The 22133-nt window shown below is 37.6% G+C and overlaps 2 protein-coding genes across 14 annotated transcripts; one reads left to right on the top strand and one right to left on the bottom strand.

The window, feature by feature from the left end:
* Window positions 1-2252: 2252 nt before the first annotated feature.
* Window positions 2253-7451, bottom strand: LOC306898763 (uncharacterized protein). Of its 2 annotated transcripts, none has more exons than XM_079464523.1 (4): window positions 7262-7451; window positions 6997-7079; window positions 6722-6895; window positions 2253-6614 (listed from the first exon to the last, which is right to left on the bottom strand). In XM_079464523.1, exons 2-4 carry the CDS (start codon window positions 7055-7057, stop codon window positions 5380-5382), a joined length of 1470 nt encoding a protein of 489 aa, XP_079320649.1. In that variant the 5' UTR covers window positions 7058-7079; window positions 7262-7451; the 3' UTR covers window positions 2253-5379. The 2 variants fall into 2 exon arrangements, with proteins under 2 accessions (XP_079320649.1, XP_079320650.1); XM_079464524.1 differs by having other exon boundaries at window positions 2260-6614; window positions 7258-7415.
* Window positions 7452-8164: 713 nt separating this feature from the next.
* On the top strand, window positions 8165-21173 carry puf60b (poly-U binding splicing factor b). 12 transcript variants are annotated; one of them, XM_079464429.1, is made up of 12 exons: window positions 8165-8296; window positions 9076-9159; window positions 9248-9343; window positions 9545-9634; window positions 15246-15296; window positions 16452-16613; window positions 16914-17006; window positions 17840-18053; window positions 18447-18637; window positions 18732-18849; window positions 20061-20326; window positions 20460-21173. In XM_079464429.1, the coding sequence occupies exons 3-12, from the start codon at window positions 9266-9268 to the stop codon at window positions 20757-20759; spliced, it is 1563 nt and encodes a 520-aa protein (XP_079320555.1). In that variant the 5' UTR covers window positions 8165-8296; window positions 9076-9159; window positions 9248-9265; the 3' UTR covers window positions 20760-21173. The 12 variants fall into 12 exon arrangements, with proteins under 12 accessions (XP_079320555.1, XP_079320559.1, XP_079320557.1 ...); XM_079464433.1 differs by having other exon boundaries at window positions 8169-8296; window positions 20094-20326; XM_079464431.1 differs by having other exon boundaries at window positions 8169-8296; window positions 18447-18649; window positions 20094-20326.
* Window positions 21174-22133: the final 960 nt, after the last annotated feature.

The following is a 22133-nucleotide window of genomic DNA, read 5'->3' as shown; positions in this document are numbered from 1 at the left end:
AGTCAGAAATGTTTTCAAATGCATTTCAGATACGTTTCTGTGTGTGCATAAATACATAATTTGTACAGCAAACATATTTGTGATGGATGTGCAGTGAACCTCTGAGCTTTGGCTTCACCTTTTGCCACATGAGGTGCATGAAATGGGATCATATTTCAGTCAAGTGTCCCTCGTGAATCTTTTCACATTTATTTAATTTATGTTAATTTGTGAATTAATTGTGCAACAAATCTAGACCTGTCTTTTTTGTGTGAAATAAAACATTTTTTAGTCTCACGATGTTCTGCTCCGGTATTGTGTATTACAGACGAGAACCTTAATGTATCATTCCGATGTGACCCGGAATATAGACTACATAAAAACATAATTGTCAAAATTTTAGGTTGAAATTTATGAAGCCTTTTAAGCAATTCACATATAGAGAGCCGCTGCAAATGTGATAAGCAGCTGGTGGGTTTGTGTGGCCCCGTAGGCGAGATCATGAAATTTTACTATTTCTTTTTCATACCTTTCAGAATTCCCATGAGACCTCAAGAAAACAACAATACATTTTCATGGAAAAGATCTTAAGTGTGCTAAATGAATTATTCCTTTACTGTTACTTCCTTCTAAGCACCAAACAAGATTAAATGCTTTTGAAGAGTCCGTTTTTGCCACATGTCAGTCATTCAAGAAATGTATAATCTGTGAGATGTAATTGATCTTGAAGGTGAGATGAGGATGATAATTTTCCGCACCCTCGTTCCTCGAATGGTATTGAATCTCTATAGTACATGCAGAGAACTTTCATATGATTCCATTTCCGATTTGCCACTGTTTCAAATGTTTACAGTTAAACCCTGTGACCAGTTTCCAGACTGGAGATGTTTTGTCATAGAGAGAAGTGGTTAGAAACAGTGAAGGAGACACAACCTTATGCAACAATTCTTTCCTCCAGCATTTCATACTTTGCTCATTATATGGTTTTAGTATTCACGGTTTTGATCACAGATTTATGTACTCTCACCGCGTGTATTGATAAAATCAGATCTTAACAATGATCCCAAGCTGATTAGCATTAATGATGTATTTAGAGTTCAGTGAGGCATTGCTAATCCAACCTGTGGGCTGTATTTCATCTGCTTTATTTGCTACATTGGCATCAATGGCATTTTTTAACATGTTTTTAAGATTTTATTCCTTAATTTGGATGTCTTTTTTTCATTAATCAAAGATATAAACATTTCTAGAAATTAAAAGCCACATTCTAGGTTGGTAAATATGCAAAAGTTATTAAACGCTGTTCCATAGATTGTTTTAGTGGCAAGCACACAAACGTTATGTGGCCCAAACTAACGTTCTAGTAAACCTCCGCAAAGAATATATAACTGTTAAGTAGTTTAAATTTAATTTGATACAATTAATTTACAATAAAATATCAATGCAAATGAATATTACTACAAATTAAATATAAAACAAATTGTGATATTATAACCAAACACAGTCCAGAGGTTAACAGACCAGGCGCATTTGTCTCATGAAACTGACTGTCTATATTAAACCCTGCTTGACAGCTTGGTAATTGTCATTTTCATGCTGTAGACTAGCAAACCTACTTATTTAAGCTCTTGGTATCCATTATATATATTCATTCGCAGCTTGAGTGACATGAATTGGTGAACAAGAACAATCATGAACAAGAATTGGTGCATTGAAATGCATGGGAAAGAGTGTAAAATTAAAACTGAAGCAGACATCAACCACTGACGTTGGTACCGTGTAGCATAAATAGTATCTACATATTTTACTGTACATAGCAGTATGTGTCTGTATAATTAATCATGTTTAGAGGCTATTTTTTATTTCTTTTATGTCTTAGAGAAGTTGATTTTATTCACTTGGTATACAGTTGTGCACTTGTAGAAAGGGCTGTAATAGTTAGCTTCTGTCCAATTGGTTGAATCTAATTGCTGTTTAATTAAGCCACTTTCGAACTAATGCTGGCTAATATTCATTAGATTTTCATTGAAATGAAAAAACTAATCATTATCTTTAAAATAATTTGTAATACTAATTTACTAATAATAAGATCAATTAAAGTAGTAATTTAGTTATGTCCATGGAGTGCCTTGTATAGGCAAAAAAAACCATTTTAATATTCGTGATATAATTATGTGAATATATTTAATTGAAATAGCTTTCTTTTTTACTTATAATTTTAGTTCTCTCACTGTTAAAATCCTGTGAGATTAAGAAACAATTACAAACAATTTAGGAAATGGTTTTATTAGATAGAACACCGTATTCCTTGAGGATCTAAGTATGATGGGATTTCTCAGTACATTTTTACCTGCTATTTTCAGCAGTTCTAAACAAATGGCAGCAATATAGGGCTTTAATGTTTTTTATTTTAATGCTTTATTAACAAACAAATATGTTAACAAAAATGTCGAGAACTTTAATTAAATGTCAAATGTCTTTAATTAGAAAGTCTTTAAGGAACCAAATATACAGCCAGCAAATTGATGCCAATTTGTAAAGTATATGTGATAGGACTTAATATACAAAATCTCACATTTACACATTACATTTGGCAGAGGCATTTATGCAAAGTTGCTTACTGTACATTAAAGTTGAACATTTGAACCAAACACACTTTGAGCTGCAAATACATGGTTTGAGGCAGATTCATCATATTTTGATTACTGCTAGAACAAGGAATGTTTTAAATTAAACATGGTTTGAGCATTTGGTGTCATTGGGATTTAAAGAGATTTAAGAATTAAAACCAAATAAGCCTTTCCCAGTCAAAGCGACGGGCATGCAGCGCATTTTCCCACAAAACACAGATTTATGGGCAATAGGACTGACGTGTTAAAACTGCATTTGGGTAAAATGACGAACTAATACATAAATTGGCAAGCTAACAAGGATAAAACTAATTGTCATCCTCTCATTTATTTCCATAGACGATAATGGGCCCTCCATTCAAAGGCTTTGGCAAGAGTGCGATCGGTAAACTCCCAATGAACAACATCTGTTTAAGGGATATGAAGAGTGGTGTGATTTCAAGAATTTAAAATCTATTCTGTAGAAAATCCAATGACATTGAAGACCTTGCAATACCGAAAAATGTAGATTATTTCTAAAGCTTTGAAATTTAAAAGGATAATCAAACAGGAAATTAAACAGGTGATGGGGAAATCCACCACTGTTGTTATAATTTTTGAGCAAAGCCCACGTATAAAAATAAATTCCTATTTCTGTTATGAATATAAATGGAATGCTTTATTTCTCATCTTCTTGTCTGACTATGACACTTCTGCAATATGTGATAACCATAGTCACAACAGCTAGTGACTAGAGTTACTGCAACAAATTCCCATTTATATATAATGAACAATGCATCTAATCATTACACAAAGACCTTTGTTCTTGATGCAGTTGCTTTGAACAGAGCAGCCATCTAAATCTCTAGAGGTTTGTTGCCTTTTGCATGATGGTATTTTGTTCATATTCAAATCAAGGCTGAGGACCCCATATTATAATGCTGGAAATCTGCAGCAGATGAAGACTATATGGACAATAAATGCATACAGCAAGCTGATCATGCTGATCATGCTGATCAGAGAGGATACAGAGTAAAGCATTCATTTGATGTGTTCATTTTTGGTCATTTTAGATCTGTTGATTATACGTGCAGTACAGACACTTGTTTATTAGGATATAAGAAATATGCATTATCAGGGATAGACAACATATCACATGAAAAGAGAAAGCTCTTTATAAAATTACATAATTTAAATGCCATCTATTGAATAGGTGTGCAGAATCTGATGTTCCCTGGGTTAATCCTAAAATACAAAAAATTCCAATAAATTGCCAATGCATTCTTATGAACATACTGCCCTCTTTTGGTTGAACTTGAACTATAAAACACAACCATGCTGCTGTTTGCTATATAAATAGATACAAAAGGCTAAAACCATTTATGAAATGAATTGTAAATGCAGCAGAATCTATTTCTGAAAAGGTTATTTATGACAAAAATCTAATATAACAATACATGACAAAGAAAATATTAAGATATTTTTATGTCTCAACTGTTCAAATACTGTATATAATAATATGGCATTAGAATTGAAACACGGTTCCTATGATATTAGAAAGATGTTTTCATTGCTGAGCAAAACACTAGATATAATAAATAAGACACAAAATCCTGTTCATCTTAAATAATTAATGACAATATAGTATTAATATCAATAAAGGAGCAATGTGGAGATTTTAGAGGCATCTAGTGGTGAGGTCACTCATTATACACCTCTGAAGACATAGTTATGTATTATATTAGATTTCTGCTCTTTTATCCGCAAAAAAACCCACTGGTCCTTTAATATATATATAAAAATCCAGAACAATGTATTTAAAAAAAGGTTATGAACTGAATTGCATCTGGCTACCAGGTGTCTCTTGTACATGTAAAAAACTAAGAATTAGAAGTCTCTTAAAGGGAGTGGGGCTAATCTCAGTTTTTTAACCTGTATAAAAGACACCTGTCCACAGAAGCAATCAATCAATCAGATTCCAAACTCTCCACGATTGCCAAGACCAAAGAGCTGTCCGGGGATTTCAGGGACAAGATTGTAAACCTACACAAGGCTGAATTGGGCTACAAGAAGGTGACAACAGTTGGTGCAATTATACGCAAATGGAAGAAACACGAAACCACTGTCACTCTACCCCAGTCTGGGGCTCCATGCAAGATCTCACCTCGTGGAGTTTCAATGACCATGAGAACGACGAGGAATCAGCCCAGAACTACATGGGAGAATCTTGTCAATGACCTCAAGGCAGCTGGGACCACAGTCACCAAGAAAACAATATATAACACACTACGCCATCAAGGACTGAAATCCTGCAGTGCCGCAAGGTCCCTCTGCTCAAGAAAGCACACCCGTCTGAAGTTTGCCACTGAACATCTGAATGATTCAGAAGAGGACTGGGTATAAGTTTTGTGGTGAGATTAGACCAATATCAAGGGACAGGACAACTGTACTGCATCAAAGGGACGATGGATGGGGTCATGTACCATTAGATCTTTGGTGAGAGCCTCCTTCCCTCAGCCAGCCATTAAAAATGGGTTGCGGATGAGTTTTCCAGTGTACTACAAGAAACATCCTACCTCTGTGATTGCCAACAAGGGATTTTCCACCAAGTACTACGAGTCATGTTTTGCAAAGGGTTCGAACACTTTTTCACTAAAATGCTAATTATTTCATAACTTTTTTAAATGCATTTTTTTGTTGCTTTTCTGTTTCTCGATGTTGCAATAAACCTGTCATTTGAATTACAGACTGATAATTTCTTTGTCATCCCTTTAACAACTGAATCCTGCATTCATTTATGATGCACTCTCTGATGTGTAAGCAGGCTTCTCTTGTCTTTAAATGTCTTCTTACACTCAGAGCAGACGTAGGGTCTTTCTCCAGTGTGAATGCGCTCATGAACTTTGACTTGTGATATCTGTTTGAAGCCTGTTCCACAAATGGCACAGGAATAAGGCTTTTCCCCCGTATGTACTCTCTGATGTATCTTGAGCTCTGCAGTCCTGCGGAAGCTCTTTCCACACTCCGAGCAAGAATGAGGTCTTGCTTCATTGTGGATATTCTGGTGCATTTTCAGGTCAAATGGCCGGCGAAACCCCTTTCCGCATACGATGCAAGAATAAGGTCTCTCGTCGGAGTGAGCACGCTGGTGATTCTTCAGCAAGTATAAATGTATGAAGGCCTTTCCGCATTCAGGACAGCGATGGCGCTTTTCTTTCCTGTGACAGCGCTGATGGTCTTTAAGTTGACAGAAAACACTAAAAGTTTCAATACACTTGCTACAATGGAACAGTTTCTCTAATGATGGAGGTGGCTCATGCTCTTTAAGTCTCCGACTGTCACTGAATGTCTTTCTGCACATAGAACATTGATGAGGCTTTTCTCCTGTGTGAATGCGCTGATGCGCAATCAAATTTGCATGTCCCTTAAAGCACTTCTCACACACAGAGCATGTGTAAGGCCTTTCTCCGGTATGAATGCGCCTGTGAACCTTAAGTCCGCCCAGCTGGCAAAACGTCTTTCCACACTCTGTGCACTCATAAGGTTTTTCACCAGTGTGAGTGCGTGAATGAACTTTCAACGCTCCAGATGTAGTAAACCTCTTCCTGCATTGAGAGCAGACGTAGGGTCTCTCTCCAGTGTGAACCCTTTTGTGCGCTTGTAGATCTAAAAAGTTATGGAAGCCCCTATGACATTCAGAGCATTTGTGTTGTTTTTCGCTTTTATGACGTTTCCGGTGATTGGACAAGGATCCTGACTGGGCAAAACGTTTACCACATTCAGGACACTGGTATGGTTTTTCTCCCGTGTGAATACGCAGATGTACTCTGAGTTCAGAGGATGTGAAGAAACGCTTGTCACATTCAGGACAAACATGAGACCTGATTCCTGAATGAACAAGTTGATGTCTTTTAAAGTGAACTGATGTTCTGAAGTTTTGTCCACATTTTAAGCAATGGTGACCTGACCTGTCTAAACAGATTCCCTTTTTTATACTCTTTTTTGAGCACCTCCTTTTATGCTTTTCTGAGTAGAAAAAGAAATGGACATGTACAGTAGAATGCGGTAAGCATAACAGAACGTTTTGTATCTAATGTGATTTTATTCAAAATGATAGCCTTTCTTTTAATTACCTTGCTCTTTTGGTATGTCTGTGGTTCTTGTATCATGAAAAGGTGAATCACAGTTGTCTTGAGACAGGCCAGGGGCTTCCTCAACCTCTTTTATCAACTCCACACAACTGTCAAACAGATTTGGGTGACCAGAAGGTGGGCTTGGATTTGACTCCTCATCTCTCAATGTTATCACTGCGTGATAGGAATTTATTTATTAAACAACATTAAAAAGCTGCTTTCAAAGTCATATGCACATTATTAATTCTGCCACAGGCACAGTCTGAATTACTCACAGTGCTCCTGATGTCTGGATGCGTTTGTTAGAATCTCGATTGCCTCCAGAAGAGAATCCATGTCAGGTTTTACTGTCCACTAGCTAACAAAGTGCATAAATTGAGTGTTAAGCAGGAGAAATTCAGACCGCAATAATAGGTGCGGAAAATACAGTCGTCGATACAGTATTTTGGTATCTAAAAATGAACATGACCCGAAATTACAAATGAAACTGTAATTGTTTAGAAAGTACGGTAACATTGCATACACATCACATTCACATACCTAGACCATACTGATGATGTCCATGCCATTACATTTCACCAACAGACACGAGTCACACGACGTACACAATAGTCGAGCTCCCATCGCTTTTAAGAGAAAGTATTTTAAGTAATGTACATTTACTTCCTACTTCCGCATGAAGAGGCTTGTCTGTAAACCTGTTGGTTAACTACTTTTGTTCAGGTGCAGTGCCAAACAGGCTTGCGTATGGTATTCACTTTATTTATTAGATTTAAGAAACGTAGGATTACTTTATTTGTTCTACTTTAGAATGCTGTATGTGCGGTTTGTTATAAATAAATTAAACAAAGAAACAGTGCATCGATTGAATAATGTTATAAACAGTACTTGTAATCTCTTAATGTCTATTAAACGTGGTCTTATTTTGTACCCATGGTGGTGGCGGTACAAAAACGTGTCGGTTTTGCACCCACATAGAACATGCTGCTGACGCCCGTTTGGCCTGCAGGGAGCGTTTCGTGGCTCATAAATCAAATCTATATTTCCCATTTGGAGAAATGTTTTTTGTGCCAAATAAAACGGTATTGTTAGAATATCGCATCCACTAATATATTGCAAAAAATTGTTTCAACATCAAGGGAAGCCAGTCTTAATATATGTTCTATAAAAACAAATCGTGAAACGATTTTATTAAATAATAAGTGAGGGAGATCTGCTAGAATTATGAAGAGATCTGGAATATAAAATAAAAATGTGAATTATAAAATAAATAAAACGTTTTAAAACTTAAAGATTATAAAATATAACTGTATAAATCAATATAAAATAATAATAAAATAAAGTAACACTTAATATTTCGTTAAAACGTTGTTTTTCCAAATCAAACTCTGTTTAAATAATATTAAAAAAAAAATTAAACAAAGTAACCGAAAACCCTTTGTCGCGCAACCATCACGTGACTCCCCTCTGTCCTGGAGAAACGCGGCAGCTCTAGGTTTGCGTGGTTTCCATGATGTTGAGCGGCTGAGTTGCAGTCTTCAGGATCACTACATGGCGGTAATGCGAAACACTGCGGTAATTATGATTATTCAATGCGTTTATATGAATATAGACTTCGTTTTTACAGTACCTGGTCTAAAGTTAACAAAGGTGAAAATCTGTCACAGATAACCTCACGTCTTTTCTATATATATTGAGTCGTGGATACACGAGGCCTAAGTAGAAGCTCGTTAGCCTCGTTCACTGCTAGCCATTTAGCTACGCTAGCATGCTGAGGTAGTCACACAATGCTTGGCTTTTTTTATGCTTATTACTTAATTAGCAAAAATTCACCATTATTGGTGAAATCAATGTAATTTGTTCGAGTTGCACGTAAATAATAAACGGATCTACCCTGCACTGTTTTATTAAAATCCTGTAATTAGCTGTTTCAAACCAGCTAGCACTTGCTAGTTGCTGTAATTTACGACAAGAAGCGCGCCACAGTCACCACCGTGTGCTTTACACCTCTTTGTTGATGTGTGGCCAGATTTTTATGGTAAAACATTTAGTGATGGTTTTATTTACGGTGAGCTAGTAATTATAACGTTAGATGTATTCTACCTGATGGAGTCATAGTCGGACACAAATGCTGGTTCATGAGGTGTAACGTTAGCCTGTGATTTCTTTTCATGTGTTAAGGAGCATTTATATTCTTCAACATACATAAATCATTCCCGTACTCTGTCTTGTGGACGGACACGTCAGCGATCTGCTTTTATTAGAAAAGATGACGTACTCGAGAAGTAACGTTAGTTGTTTAATTGCTTCATGTTGTTGTCAGAAAACCTTTTATTGAAATCTTTCCGTTACAGATCAGAGTAATATTGTAAGTGCTTTGCCAGCAAGTCTCCACGAGCTTCTTGATCTGGTTGACGTAAGAACGCACAGCCTCATTGGTAAGTTTATAAAATGCACATGTTTTGAAAACGAATTTTCAAAATATTAATGTTTTGTATATTACTGTCCATTGGATTCTATTTTCAGTGAGGCAAAGGTTTAAAGATGGAGAATGGACAAGGCACAGGTGGAAAGCTTGGACTGCCGCCTCTTACACCAGAGCAGCAGGAGGCCCTACAGAAGGTAACAATAGCTTCTTTACTTTATGTATTTTTGGGGGGTATAAGGATTGGAACATGATAAGGAAAGACATTTTGCTGACTAGACTTTTGTTCTTGTTGTGAAGTGCATGTTTGCTTTTTACCAAGCTGGTGTTCACCAGCAACCGTTTAAAACTCTTCAGTCTTGTCTGCTTGCTTTATTAGTTGTCCTTTTGCTTTTTAGGCTAAGAAGTATGCCATGGAACAGAGCATTAAGAGCGTCTTAGTGAAACAGACCATCGCCCACCAGCAGCAGCAGCTCACAAACCTACAGGTGAGCTCATATAGTTATGTGGACTTCTTTGTAAACACACATGCTGTGCAATGCTTTATGGTACACTGCAGAACATTCCCTTTTTATATAACAATTTATGATAGATCTAAAGAAAATGTATTAGGACTCATTTGGCAAGTAGTGCAACCAAAACCACATAGTATTCCCATTCACTGTTAGGTAAAAGGGTCTTATACTTGTTTGTTGGCAAAAAACTAAGGTTGTGTTTCAAGTATTTGTTTTATTTCTGCTTTGGGTGACATTTTATGGGATGGAATTTATCTGAAAATTGTTAACAAATGCATGCACAGTCATCCGTGAACGTGATGCATGTTACACACTACTATCCTGACTGAAAATTTTAGGAGCCCAAGCAGAAAATTTAGGGGCACACCTTAAATTACTCTGGAATGCAATTATTGATATTTTTTTCCCTATTTTGTAAAATTATGTTGAAAGGTCTACAGGAAGCACGTGTAAGGTGATGTCACTCTGACGATCTACAATTAAAAATAAAAAAGTGCTCATGTAACGACTAAAATGCTAGCAAAAAGCCTTAACATTTGACAATGTTTATGTTTGACATTGATATATTAAATGGTGTTTAATGAAATAGTTCACAAAATGAAGTGATTCTAAAGAGTCATTTAACAAACCAAATGTTAACAAATTATTCAAATTTAGTTTGAAATGCCATGAGGCCTCAAGAATCCAACCCTGGTCTTCTGTTTTTCGCCGGTTCACTGAGTAGCAAACAGTGCTTCCCTTTGCTGATTGCGCAGCACCCCCGCCAATACAAATAGTTCCTCTAAGGCCAATGCAGTTTTGCTTTTTACATACATGCAACTAGTTGCTTTTAGGCAAAATCTGTTGTTTTGAATCAAAAATAGGTCATTTATCTGAATGGTGTAAATCCGAATTTTTTTTTTCTGTGTGTTACGCTTCTACTCTCGAGTGTCTGAAATGACTTTGGTCCAGCACCTTTTTACGTTTCTTTTTTATGAAAGCTCTTATAACTCGCGTCAATCATGTCCTGCACTTTAACTCTCTTAACATCAGTCCCACACTTTATTTTCTCAATCCTGCATATGTTTTAAAACCAAAACAAAACCCCTGACACACAAACGCTTCCGATTGACACGCATCCACGCATTCTAAACAAAATGCCATATTTTTTCTGTAGCTCAAAATTGTTGTCATGTGATTAGCTGCTGCTCCATTGGTGTCATGTTTTGCACTTAAAGCACTTGTGCAGGCCAAAAGCCTGAAGAAAATGACAATTCAACCCCCTCATACAACTACACCTCTATGGATGTCACCTCTTCCGAGTGTGCAGGTATGTTTTTAATGTCGTCAAGAAAAAAAGAAGAAATTAAAGTGATTCGTTATTAATTACATAAGTTTAATTTGATTAAATGTCCTAGGAATGTTCAGTTTCCTCTCACCGGTTACTGCTCTCACTTGATATTGATGAAAACACACGCTCCTTACCGCAGGAAAATTCACATTTGTGTGAACATGTTTAACAAGTTTCATCGTCCGTATGCATAGTCCAGTGCTGTTAGGTTACAATTGCCAACCCAAATATGCGTCAAATCATCGAGTTTGCATACCCAGCGGTCTCAACCCAGCATATGGGTTAAATAAATAACCCATCAGTTTTTAGTGTACATGAATACAAATATTTGTTGCTTAACACATCTATATCATAAAAAAATGGGGCAATACACATAACGCCACAAGATGTTCATGTTTTTATGTCCTCATACAGTGAGACACAGACATATCCATGAGCGTTAAACTGCAACACATTCACTTGTCTCGTACATGCAGAACCGGTAGATGAAAGATTTTAATAGCAGGTTTTAGTTTTAGCAACCCTATAGTTTTCATGGACTTTATGCAGCTGCGACAAGATTGGATTCGACTTGTGATCGTTATATCAAAACAAAGGTATGAAGTTCTGTATTTATTCTGCTTGTTGTTATTTGCACTTCGGTCACAAATTTCTATATTACGGTTGGTGGAGCTTATATATAGGAAAACGGAGACCATATACTGGAATTAGACCCTTAGACATTTTTAACGATGTATAGTTTAGTTAATCTTATTGATGTAATTAGAAAGCAATCTAGACATTGTAAGCTGACACAGAAAACTGATGTTAATACCGCCCACGAATGGGTGCGTCTAGAGAGGTTTACTGCTTCCATTTTGAGTCTACCACGCACGGCTTAAAGAGCCTAACAGCAAATAATGGTTGAACTTAAATAAAATTACATTTACATTGACTTGAGGTCAACAATAGAAGCAATTGGAACAACACAAGGACAACAAAAAGCATAAGTGCAGTAAAACTCTCATATGCGATCACAGTTTTTTTAAAGGATCTTAAGAGTAGAAAAGAAATTGAAGTGAGAACTAATCAGTCAGGTGTTGAACGGAAGAAATGTGTTTTCAGTCGATGGGTACATAATCTGCTGATTTTGCAGCAGCGGGCAGATCATTCCTCAAATGTGGAACAGATCCAGAGAAGGTACACGAGAATAAATTTTTTTCCCCTTTTAGGATGGCTCTACAAAGCGTTGTTTGTATGCAGAGCGTAGGGATCTGTCAGGTACATAAGTATTAGTGAGTGAAGATCGGGGGATGCCAAAAGGCGAGCTCTGAATTTGATGCGAGCGACTATAAGGAGCCTATATAACTAAATGAAGAGAGGAGTGACGTGTGTTCTCTTTGGTTCATTGAAGACCACTTTGGTTTGACCAGAGGTTTGGTTGTGCAAGCGAGGAGTCTAACCATTGCGATAGTAATGTCTGGACAGGAGAAGTGCCTGGACTAGGACTTGTGTAGCATGCTTGGGCAGGGAAAGTCAAATTTTCCTTATGTTGTATTGGATGAATCTAAATGACCTGGTTGGTGCTGGCAACATAAGTGAAGTTTAGCTCACATCGATTACCACTCCCAGGTCTCTGGCCGTTTTGGAAGGTGTGATGGTCGATGAGCCTGGTTGAATGAAGAGGTTGTGATCTTTGGGTCGGCCGGGATTACAAGTTGTTCTGTTGGACCTTCATCCAGAGCCAAATGTCACTCAGGCATGCTGAGATGTGTGCAAAAATAGTCGGATCGTCAGGCTGAAATGACAGATGGAGTTGTGTATCATCTGCATAGCAGTGATAGGAAAAGCCATTTTTCCGAATGAAATAACCTAGGGATGTCATGTATATTGAAAAGAGCAACGGTCCAAGCACTGAGACCTGAGGCACCCCTGTATTGAGATGTTGGGACTTAAGAGACCAGGCAGGAGGGATGGAACTAGAAAACGAGTACACAATAATATAACATTGCATTAATCCCTTCATGTTTCTTACATTATGCACGTATTGTCATGCGCCGATTGCCAACAAATCACAGACATGTGACTTGGTTTCACTTACCGTGTGCAGTTTTTAGTACTGGGACCGCTGCAACTATATTAGTTTCATACGATCTCCAAATCCAGCATTATATCCACCGTTTATATAACATCCATCGCTGAAATGCTGTCAACAAACAAACCACTGACTTCTCTCACTATCGCAACTTAAGTGTAATGAGCTGCAGGCCACAGCGCAGTGCAGCCAATCTTGATGGTAGGATGGTCTTACTATCGCCAGCACGTTAAAACATTGTAAAGAAGTCACAATGCATGAAACGGCATTAAATCGAATTACTTAAATGAAGTGGTAAATGCAGAACAACAAGCAGCAATTATAGCAGGATAAACCAGCGAAACAAAAGTCAATACAAATGCACAGAGCAGGATGAATTCATGTTTGTTGTCCTTGGCAGTGGTGAGACGAGATGTTGTGGCATGAGATCTCGCAAGATCCGATGTTTCTCGCATGAGATCTCGCAAGATCCGATGTTTCTCGAGGGATTCGATTTGTCTCGAGAACACAATATCCTCACGTAATTGGCATGATGGAGTTCTGTGCTTTAAATTGTGACCATTTTAGTTGCATATGCTCCCTATATTTAACTTGTGCAACCTCACGAGTATATTTGGGAGCATTTGTGTGAGTGCACATTGTCATTTCTGTACAGAACACTAATAACTGCACTAAGTTTGTGCGTGCTGTGAGCTACAGTGACCGGCCCAGCCATTTATACGACTATATGATTTTCCATAACACGGCACTAATTTCCCACCGTTTCTCTTTGTAAACACGCTGGACGGACGGACGGTTTCAAGTACCACAAGTAGAGTATAGCAATTGCAAGTTCACATTACATTATTTTAAGTACATTCAGAGGCAAACCTCTAACGGACCATCTGTCTCTTACATATGTGCAATGTTAGCTTAAACCTTATGTGTTTATGTAGTTATTACTGTTTCTCTGAAGGCTAGGAGGGTTCAATGAGTGGAGGTAGGATGATTGACAGTGTGATTTGATCGCAACCTCTGCTAACACGAGCACTATGCAAAATCAAAGAGAATACGACCACAGCTCTTAACTAAAAACTGCATCTGTTAAGAAATCAAAGCATCATTTTTGTGCAATTACTTTCCGTCAGTTGAGTTTGACAAAACATTTTGCAGCGTTTGCATATTGTTTATTATTCGTTTCGTTTCATAAAATATAAGTTAATTTTATATATATGTGTAATACATGACTTTCAAGGTGAATAAAGTGAATTTTTCCCTATATATTTTATCATTGAGGATTTCTTTAAAAAAGTCTAAAAATCTCGTCTTGTTCTCGTGAACTCAGTCTCGTCTCTCGTCTCATAAGATAAGTGTCTCGTCACACCCCTAGTCCTTGGTATGCTCAAAATTATAAACAATAAATACAACATTGGTATTCAAAATCTGTCTATTTGTACAAATTGTTTTGTTTATAAAAATCTAAATTTCTCAGATTCAAATCATAAGGCATTTGTTTGTGGATAGTAAAATACATGTGTAACATCAAGTTTACGGATGACTGTGCATGCATTTGTTAATAATTTTGAGATGATTTTCATCCCATAGCATTTTGACTGGCTGACTGACTGATAAAAATGTACAATTGACCGCTTTGTTGGAATGACCGTACTGCATTTGAACTACTCCTACAATTGATTCTATGTTGAATCGATTTGTTTGCACTCCCTCACTGCCAATTTGGTTAAGGTCTGGTATATCTTGAAATCATACTGGCATACCACAACATTATTGAGTCTGTTCATATTGCTGACGACTATCTTTGATTCAAGTGTACTCCACTACCCAAGCAGCTTCATTACATCAGGCAGATGAGTTTTCCAAATGATTCACATACACACCACATGCCTCTATTTTTTTGACTCTGTGAGGAAAAGATGGAAGTGTGCTGCCTTTTTGCTGAACGTAATTCCTGTCAGTAATGTTGCTGCTTTAACTGTGATATGTTGCAGGTTTGCATTCAAAGTAAGTGGTGATTAAAGTGGTGGGCGGAGCTTAAAGTTGAGTCTGAGGCTTTGACCAGTCAGAGAGACTGACAAGATATGTCTGGAATATGTCTGTCTGCTGTTGAAAATTGAGTACAAGAAAGGACAAAAGGAGATATCTAACCTTTTCAGCACTTTTCCATCTTTACTGTGTTTCAGATGGCAGCAGTGACAATGGGCTTTGGAGATCCTCTCTCATCTTTACAATCGGTCAATAGAATATTAAACTATTATTCACCTTGTGTTCGCATTATTGACATAATGACCGTTATCCTTCTTTAACTGGCACTAACCTGACCCGACACGCTAGACAATTGCCACAGCATATTTAAAAAGCAGACATGGCTGTTGTGAATGAAATTTTCATCTTTGCTCATCCATTTCATTAAGCAGGTTAAAAAACAACTTAAACATTTAGAATCAGAACGACTGGATCTTTCGCCACCTCTTTTAATTTACTTTTTGTATGTGTAGGGCAATGCCCGGGCCCTTAACAGGATAGACCGTTCATCTGTAATTCTCAGACAACCCATATTAGTCTTTGTAAATCATTGCATGGCCACTTGTGAGGGTGCCTTTATTTTCGTGCTCATTGATCTAGATGCGCATTTTATCTCTTTTAGGTTCATTGCTCAGCCTGAAGCTCAATTAAGTGCAGAAAATCTTGTGGTGTGTGTGTTGTGAATGGTTAGGATGATCCATTTCTTCTTTGTGAATATGCTGTTGCTTATTAATGTCATCTTTTCTCTGCTGTAAAAGAGAGCTAACGGTCACTACGACAATCCAAATTGAACCATCTGTATAAGAGCTGTATGTGTAAACGTATACTTTCGTCATGTGGCTGACACACTTCAAAACTGAACTATAAATGTAGCAGTAAGTGTAAAATGTATCAATTTGGCCAGATCCTCCCTCAACAGTGAGCTTGATATGTAAGTCCGAAAGCTCACCTCATGAAAATAAATCTATTTTCACCTCAGCTCATTATTCAGGATGATAAGTTGTTTTAAGGGTTTGCTTTTACATCTTTACTGCATTAGGAATATCGTTGGACAGAATTCAGGTCAGTCATAAATGTACATGTTTCAGTCTGCGAGCACACAACTTGCAAGCAGCACTCCTAAAAATGGTATAGAAAGGGGCTGTGCCACATGTTCCCAATTCTTGTGTGCTTGTGATTAATGGTAAGTGATGTAATGAGCAAAGAGGACAAAAAGAGTGGGAGCTATCACCACTGTTCCAAAACGGAAGCTTAAAACATTTTTAATCCTTTGCTACATTTGACCTTATTGTCTTGTGCTTGTGTGTAACACTCTTCAGCAGCCAATATTCTGTCTTTTTGTCTTTCCCTCTCCTGACCACTAGGTGGCAGCACAGAGGCAGCGAGCTCTGGCCATCATGTGTCGCGTGTATGTGGGCTCCATTTATTATGAGCTGGGGGAGGACACCATCCGGCAGGCCTTTGCCCCCTTTGGACCTATAAAAAGTATTGATATGTCTTGGGACTCTGTCACCATGAAACACAAGGTATGCTTTTCATTTGATGTAATGTCTTAAGATACTTGTCAAGAACATGCTAGTATCATAAATCCAAAGAGATAGAAAATATTGTATTTAACTTGTTTTTAATTTTTAGCAAGATCCAATTTTTTTATTTCCACATTGTACTACTAAAGTGATAACCTAATCTGAAAAATTATTGATGAGGAATGTGCACAATTGTTAAGAAATTACAAAATAAATAAATCGTCTTAAAAAACATCAACACAGTTGGGGGATATTTTAAAGACAACAATTGAATTTCTTGTTCATTGATTGCTCTCTCAGGGCTTTGCCTTTGTGGAGTATGAGGTTCCTGAAGCAGCTCAGCTGGCCCTGGAGCAGATGAACTCTGTCATGCTCGGTGGAAGAAACATTAAGGTGGGTTCCAGATAGGACCATGAAAGGACCATGAATGTTAAATCTCTTAACTTTTGTTTTGTGTACATCAGTCAGCAGGTCCACAGAACCTGCCTTGTGGGTGTGTGCCAACTAAAATGAGTTTGCTTTAACCTTCTGTGTATATGTGTTTGTCGTCTAACCCCAATGTACGCATATTGTGGTATGCTTCCACACTGTCATCTTGTTTGTTTCGGAGTTCCCTTTTTCTAGGAGCCGCAGAGATGGGAACAGTTCGCTTGTGGTGGACGTGTTCTTCTCTGTCCAGCATGTGATAGTGATGGGCTGCGCCTGGCTGGTGTTTGCCTGGCCGCCCCACCTGCAGCACAGATACCACATACCCATAAATGTGTTTTTAACAATCACACATAAGAGTCATGAAAACACTCAAACACACATCTCTCACATACTTTGGCTGTAGACAAGAAGTAACTTGGTGTACTATTTTCAGTCATGTGTAATATTTGACTTGATTAATATTTTACCTTTAAAGAATATTTGGTTCAACCAAGGTTGAGAAAACTACATAAGAGAAGGTATACAAGAAGTAAAACCTTTAGTATTTAATGATAAAGGCATTTCCAAGTAGCTAAGTAGAAGCGCTTGTAATGGTTGAGGTGTTTTGGTAAGTTTGGTTAGAGGGTTTATCAGTTTTAGTGTCTTATCTGTACTCAGATACTTATTTAAGATGGAGAGCGCAAGTTGTTCTTTCCTGATTCCCATTCTTCTATTTCTCAGCCACACGATACACACTTGCACACTCATTCCTTCATACACTTGCACTTAGTTGCCCCTATGTGGTATGTATGCTGTAGGTGGGGCGGCCAAGTAACATCGGACAGGCGCAGCCCATCATCGACCAACTGGCTGAGGAGGCACGTGCCTTCAACCGAATCTACGTAGCCTCAATCCACCCAGATCTATCCGACGATGACATCAAGAGCGTCTTTGAGGCCTTTGGAAAAATAAAAAGTTGTATGCTGGCACGGGAACCCACCACGGGAAAGCACAAGGGCTTTGGATTTATTGGTGAGCACATCTACAAAGTGCTGTAAACATTACTCGATGGAGATTAATTCATGGCCCCATCTTGGCCTAGATGGTGAAAACAGAAAAAGAGGTTCATAAGAGGACACTGTATTTTGTTTCTCAGTCAATGCCCAATTTTAAGCAAGGTTCATCAATGAGGATTATTTTAAGATACAAGTTCAAGTATGCATACAGAAAACGGTTGTTAAAGAGAGTGAATCTCCTCAGACTTTAGGTTTTGGTTTTAAAGATGCCAATAGTGTCGTTCCTTACATTTTTGTATATCAACAACTTGAAATAAATTTAAGCAATCCATTAAGGTGCTACAAAAGAGTGTCAGTAAACATATGCCTACATTCAGGAAGTGCTGTCTCTCCGTTTCATCACGAGTAGAATATGACAAGCCTCAGTCATCGCTGGATGCCGTATCCTCTATGAACCTGTTTGATCTCGGTGGTCAGTACCTAAGAGTGGGGAAGGCCGTCACCCCTCCCATGCCTCTGTTGACACCCACGACCCCTGGCGGTTTGCCCCCTGCTGCTGCCGTGGCTGCTGCTGCTGCAACCGCTAAGATCACCGCTCAGGTGCTTATAAATGTCAGAGAGGATTCCTATTTACTATCTTACATAAATTAGATTGTAGATTGCGCCCTTGTTTGACTACTCTTGTGTTCTGTAGGAGGCTGTTGCTGGAGCGACAGTGCTGGGCTCTCTCGCCTCACCGGCACACATTCTCAGTCAGCAAATGGGGCTACCACAAGCCGTTCTAGCTGCCCAGGCCCCTGGAATCATTACAGGTCTGCAAAAATCAATGGAGAGAGATTGGATTTTTACTACTGCTATGATCCAAATGCATATGGAATTGTTTTCTTAGCAGTCTCAATTGATCAAGAGCTACCATTACAGAAATGGTAGCTGTATTTAATTGAAATAATGTATGCCTTAATTTTGCCTTTATATATATATATATATATTTTTTTTATATATATAAACATATATACAGCTACATCTAAAAATAATATCACGAAAAAGGTCAATATTTTTTGTCACTCATTTCAGAAAGTGAAACCCATATATTATATAGGTTTTGCTGTCCAGTCAAGCACAGTAACACCATGGTCATTAAACCAGCTTTTGGTACCTATGGCAGTGTGGGCAGGTGCCCAGTCCTGCTGGAAAATGAAATCAGCAACTCCATAAAGCTTGTCAGCAGAAGGAAGCATGAAGTGCTCTAAAATGTCCTAGTTGATGGCTGCGTTGACTGTGGACTTCAGAAAAGTCTTGAAGTCCAGTGAGATGATTTGGTCTGCCTTGTCATTTGTGTGTTTTGGTCCACTGTGTTTTCTGAAGTCCACAGTCAACGCAGCTGTCTACCAGGAAACCTTCTGCTGACAAGCTTTATGGAGTTTGCTGATTTCATTTTCCAGTAGGACTTGGCACCTGCACACACTGCCAAAGGTAACAAAAGCTGGTTCAATGACCATGGTGTTACTGTGCTTGACAGGCCAGCAAAGTTGCCTGAACCCCATAGAGAATCTATGGGGAATTGTCAAGGGGAAGATCAGAGCCGCTATCAAAGCAATTTGGGCTTGAATTACACCTGAGTAATGCCACAGGCTGATTGCCTCCATGCCACTTCACATTGATGCAGAAATTCATGCAAAAGGCCCAACCAAATATTGAGTGAATATAAATGAACATGCTTTTCAGAAGCCTTACATTTTTGTTTAAAATATGCTTCTTTTATTGATCTTATGTAATATTCAAATTTTCTGAGACACTGTTTTGAGTTTTCAATATCTGTAAGCCATATTCATCAAAATTTCAAGTAATAATGGCTTGACATATTTCACTCTGTAATGAATCTATGTAATATATGGGTTTCACTTTCTGAAATGAATGACAAAAAATATTGACCTTTTTCGTGATATTATTTTTAGATCTACCTGTATATAGTCTTAAAGCTTATTTTAATCACGGTCTCTGGTGTTTTTTATAATATTCATAGGTGTTACACCTGCTCGACCCACTCTCCCTGTAGTCCCCCAGGTTGGTTTGGTGAACCCAGTATTAGCCTCCCCACCAGTCACAAGATCTGCTTCTGTGGGCACACCAACATCTACGGTGCAAACACATACAGAAGTGAAGCAAGAGGAAGACATTCGGCTCACTAAAGAAGATCAGAATCGACCGGTGGGAAATGGGCAGGACAGTGAACTGGAGCAGCTAAGCATCAGTCCAAATGGAGGAAAACAAACAGTCGTGCAGTCAAAGGTTAGACACCATCACATTCATTCTGGTTGTAAGAACCTTTATAGCCATTCAAATTTAATTATTACATTACAAAGTTATGTTTAGGCTCTCTTTAATAGTTTTCCCCTTGTTTTTTGTTTTTTTTTATGTGCAGTCAACAGTTATGGTGCTACGCAACATGGTTGGCCCAGAGGACATTGATGATGACCTGGAAGGCGAAGTAATGGAGGAATGTGGAAAGTATGGCGCTGTAAACCGGGTTATCATATACCAGGAGCGACAGGGTGAAAATGATGATGCTGAGATTATTGTAAAGATCTTTGTGGAGTTCTCAGATGCTGATGAAATGAACAAAGCCATCCAGGCCCTCAACAACCGCTGGTTTGCAGGTCGCAAGGTTGTAGCTGAATTGTACGATCAAGATCGATTTAATAATAGCGACCTCTCTGCATAAGACTGTCCTATAATGGCCACTGGTCTCTCAGCTCTCAAACTCGCTCAGCTTCCATCACTGCTGCTAGAGATTTGGGCCTCTTTGAAACCTGTAATTATTTTTTTATCGATGTTGATAGTAATAATATTATTGGAAAAATCCCAATGCAGGGATTTAGCTTAGGACAAAAAAAATATGCTCCTCATGCATTTACGTTGTGTCACCTACTGTGAAATACTTGCATTTTTTTAACTGTCATTATTATTTGCAGGGTCTTTTTTCTAATTTTGATGCAATTTTCCCCATTCCCATCCCCACCCCCACTTTTTTACAAATGCCAACTTTTTCTCCACTGACATTGTGTTGAAATTCTAAAAATTGTGTTGGTGACATTGGTTCTGGCTTTACCAAAACAATAAATTTCTCTGATATGCAGTCTTGTTTATGTCGTTGTGTCATTAAGGTTGAATCAAGGTATTGACATTGCAAGTTGAAAGACAACTTTCACAAATAACTAGGTTATATAAAATCTTAAAAATATACACAAAGGTTATGTATAAAACCGAAAGAATAGCTTTTGTATTTCATTGACTGTCAAAGATGTAAATATTGATTATGACAAAGTTAATATACTTATTATTAAATTTAGTGCATAATGCCTGGTGAGAATTTAGAACCATTACAATATTGGCCCTCTTTCACAGAAAAGGCTTAGCTAAAGCAACGACAAGGGCTCTGTTAAATACGAATATTTTCACTTGTTTTGTCTCTTTTCTAAAATTGCCTAAGAAAAAAAAACAGTACTGGTATGCATCTTGAGACAAAACGATGGCACTGACATAGACAGCTCAAACTTTTATTTTAGTCTGGGACTAGCCTTAATTGTCTCTGAAACATGGCCATTTTTATTAACCAAGAGTGCTTTGATAAACTTTTACATTGGCTTAAAAATGATTTAAATAGAAAAGCATAAAAATAATCTAAAATCAGCTAAAACTTTGAATAAGCATATCTGTAATTGAATTAAAATATAACACTGGCTTAAATAATGTAAAAAACTTCAACGAAATTAAATTCAGAAATGTTGCTGCAGTTAACTGAAATAAGTTTGATGCACTGAAATTCTCAAATGAAAATAAAAACTTAAAATCCAAAATATGAATTAAGCTGAAAACAAAACATTAAATCTTGCTAAAATAAGTCAAGATATGTTTCTGTGATCTTTCTAGTTATGAACAATTGTATTGGGTAGGAAGGTGGGGAACTCCAAATATAATTGTGGACACTGTCTTGAAGTAAAATTGTTCAGATTCAGTGCTTTATAGCCTAGTAAGCATTTATTACATAGAATAAAACCTATTGTTCACATAAACATTTGTTAGTTCCTGTATTGTT

This window comes from Barbatula barbatula (assembly GCF_947034865.1).
Source record: "Barbatula barbatula genome assembly, chromosome: 1".
NCBI classification, from domain to species: Eukaryota; Metazoa; Chordata; class Actinopteri; order Cypriniformes; family Nemacheilidae; genus Barbatula; species Barbatula barbatula.
This window is presented reverse-complemented; position numbering and strand designations above follow the sequence as displayed.